The following is a 3,163-nucleotide window of genomic DNA, read 5'->3' on the forward strand; positions in this document are numbered from 1 at the left end:
TCTAGTAAGGAATGATTTGAGTAGTTCAAAGGTGTGCTTCACGAATATTCACTCTGATGGACCATTAGCTAATTGTCATGATGTAAAATTACAATATAAAGTAATTTCGAATCACTTATTCAATATCAAGTGTGACAGCCATCGCAACAACTGTTGTATGTTGAAAGATGGAAAGTGCATTGTAGCTAGAAATATTATTCAAAGAAGTGACAATGAAATGTACATAGTTGGAAACGAATTGACGTATCTAGACAATCTTTATTCAGTACCTAGCGAGTCTAGCAGATTTGGATGCCAAATTGTATCAGCAAGTAACTCAGCATTAAATTTTTGGCCCGTTGATCAACTGAAGTGCAAACTGTGGAAAATGCCTTATAAACGTGATTATGTTGTTATGCCAGTAAACCACACTGTGTGGTAATAACTCGACTCACGAAATATTTAAAACAATACGGTATACAACTGCATTAGTATAATATGTGAAGGTATTGAGATTTCGTACGTAAAGTTTCATACATTTTATTTCCTGTACGTGTATCAGTAACTGTATGATTTAAATACTTTCGCAGGGGACCGCAAGATTATATTATTGATTGAAAAGATAGAAAGATGGCAAAATACTCCGTAGTGGAATTTGAAGATGGTATACATTTGGTACCAACAGTGTGGCTGAATGACGACAAAACCTTATGCAGCTGGCCAACTCATTTGCGAAAACAATATGATGTAAACAACGCTGTCATTCGTTCGACGATACCCAACAGTGGCGGCAAAGAATGGGAGTATCTTAACGTAAAGAGGATATTTGGCACTGCAGGTATAAACCAGCTACGTATTAAACTTTATGTGAGCTTTTTCGTTTTGGAATTACAATTCAAACATTTGAATGTTTCATTAAATTCACATCCGGTTGTACATAGCTATGAGAAAGGTATGGAGAAGTTATGTTTAGCCGAAGAGACTTCAAATATAGACGAAACTGCTTCATCGGATGATGAAGCTGAAGTTATTCGAGCAAAGAAAAGAAGGCGAGAAAAGGCTAGAAAACATTTCACTTCGACAGATGAAGAGATCCCCGACAAACAGCCACGAACCAAACTGCAACCCTTTCCTATAATGTCAAACTTTCATAAAAATCAGGACAAAACCTCGAGCTCGCAAAGAAGCCATGACGTCACTCGTGGAACTACGTCTTCGACAAAAGAAAATCGTGGCTTCAGCGAACTTAAACGGAGTATCACTGGTTGGGGTGAATTTTCTGCAACAAGGGGCAGCGAAATTTCCAGCTCTGAAAGAAGATACGACGTTCATCATGCCTCACAGAAAGAAGATCGTGCCTTCAATGAACTTGAACTGAGTTTTACAGGCCCAAATAAATCTCTAACAGAATCAGGTACATCTTGAAGTGAATTTTTCAAATCAAATCCGTGGCACAATATAACTAAATATGAGATGGTATTAAAAAAGTCAAACGTTTTTGATACAGTAAATCGTGGTGCAACTGGATGTAACACATCAGCAGTTTTCCCCTTGTCGCGTACTTCTAAGTCCCAAATTCCACAAAATAATGTTACCGGACTGAAAACACATAAAGCACGAGATGATAAAGATGCGGTTACTGCAACTGAAGGTATCTATATGAAGACAATAATGATTATTGAATTGTTATATGATTGTGCGAAATCTCAATATGAAGTCTTTTGTTCACATGTAGGCTTCCAGAAAATAGTGCTGAAGAAACTCAACAAACTCTTATACCAGATGGATGATTTACATGACAGACTAGCTGTGTTGGATAAGCATGGCCATAATTTACCCCTTGACGAATTCAATTCAGACGATGAGAAGGAGCTCGGTCTACCGTTACAAGGCGTTTCCGAACTCACCATATTTGAAGAAAAACTCAAAAATTCAACGCTCTTCGCTAAAATGGTATTGTACTTCGCAATGTATTGGATTTTTATGGCATTAGGGACTATGGACAAGTATACTCTATTAGGTTTCATAGACTATTGCATAATATTTGAAGGCCCTGCAAGAAAGGTGTATGCATAGTGAAATTTTTCACAGTCATATGCAGGATCCCTTGCAAAAGGTTCCAGCTATTACACACTCCCATTGCAGGGATTTGACATTTTTTTTGGTATAACATACTGAAATATCTGAAAACGTATGACAAACTGGAAGTTTGTGTAAGGATTTTTTTTCATTCAACTCATTGGTCATTTAAACCAACGAAACTTGATAAAGCTTGAAAGTGCAATTTCATAACAGTTCGATAAAATTTTAATGCATTTCTTGATCCCCAGATAATTTTTTGAATCAATGACCTTTTGCCCAAGATGAAGAACCGGAGTGTATGTCGTCAAATGAAAGTGTACGATGTCACGCAATTTCAGCGATCAATGCGGTGCATAATATTTTGATTGAAGTACATTTGATATAATTTATTTTAGCTGACGTGGTTAAAAAGATTTTGTGGGACAGACACCAATTCCAGTACGCAGAAAGTTCTTATAAAACTTGTCTCAAATTCATTGGCACAGCAATACAGTTGGGCTGGAGCAAAAGGAAAAAGAATGTTCAAAGACTTGCATTTGGTCCGGCTTGTGATGAGTACGCACTAAATTGATTTAAAATATTTAATAATTTTTCGAACTTGAAATAGAGTGCCTTATGGTTGATGACTTTAATTGTCTTACACACTTTTTTTTTAGAAGCAGTACGCGTCAGAGTGCCAGGGGCATCAGATGTCATATTTACAGATATTATAAGTAAGTGGCTCGCTCAAGCAAAACTGAGATTCAAAAGAGAAGTAGAGAAACTTGAGAAACAGAAGAAATCTGGTCAAGCAAGCGCTGAAAACCCAATAGCAAGCTGTAGTAAGGAAGCTGCAGACGCTACAAACCGTGCTAAAGAAGCTGCAAATGTCGAAGAAAGTGCAACCACAGATTCTGAATAACTCCATTTAGTTCTAAGTTTACCATAATCCTATCGTACTGAGAGAAGACGACAGAATTTCCAAGAAAAATTAAGTGATATAAGTAAAAGTACTTCACTTTCCACCGTCGATGTGTATATTTTAAGCATAATATTGAGATAAAAAGTTGAAAAATATTTTTTTGTTGTAAGGTCGGTCTAAGTAAACTGTGATCTCGAACAT

The 3,163-nt window shown here is 36.6% G+C and overlaps 1 protein-coding gene across 1 annotated transcript; it reads left to right on the forward strand.

The window, feature by feature from the left end:
- The first annotated feature begins 609 nt into the window (after nt 1–609).
- LOC124411361 lies at nt 610–2,962 on the forward strand. The gene is made up of 6 exons (XM_046890455.1): nt 610–817; nt 917–1,393; nt 1,487–1,630; nt 1,715–1,932; nt 2,457–2,616; nt 2,718–2,962. The coding sequence occupies exons 1-6, from the start codon at nt 610–612 to the stop codon at nt 2,960–2,962; spliced, it is 1,452 nt and encodes a 483-aa protein (XP_046746411.1).
- Nucleotides 2,963–3,163: the final 201 nt, after the last annotated feature.

Source organism: Diprion similis, chromosome 10 (assembly GCF_021155765.1).
Source record: "Diprion similis isolate iyDipSimi1 chromosome 10, iyDipSimi1.1, whole genome shotgun sequence".
Taxonomy (NCBI): Eukaryota; Metazoa; Arthropoda; class Insecta; order Hymenoptera; family Diprionidae; genus Diprion; species Diprion similis.

Excerpts from the sequence above, each read along its gene's own strand:
- LOC124411361 (XM_046890455.1), top strand. The coding sequence starts at position 610 with ATGGCAAAATACTCCGTAGTGGAATTTGAAGATGGTATACATTTGGTA. Across the intron at positions 818-916 it reads GAGGATATTTGGCACTGCAG|ATAGCTATGAGAAAGGTATG; the intron begins GTATAAACCAGC and ends ATCCGGTTGTAC. Across the intron at positions 2,617-2,717 it reads TTTGGTCCGGCTTGTGATGA|AAGCAGTACGCGTCAGAGTG; the intron begins GTACGCACTAAA and ends CTTTTTTTTTAG.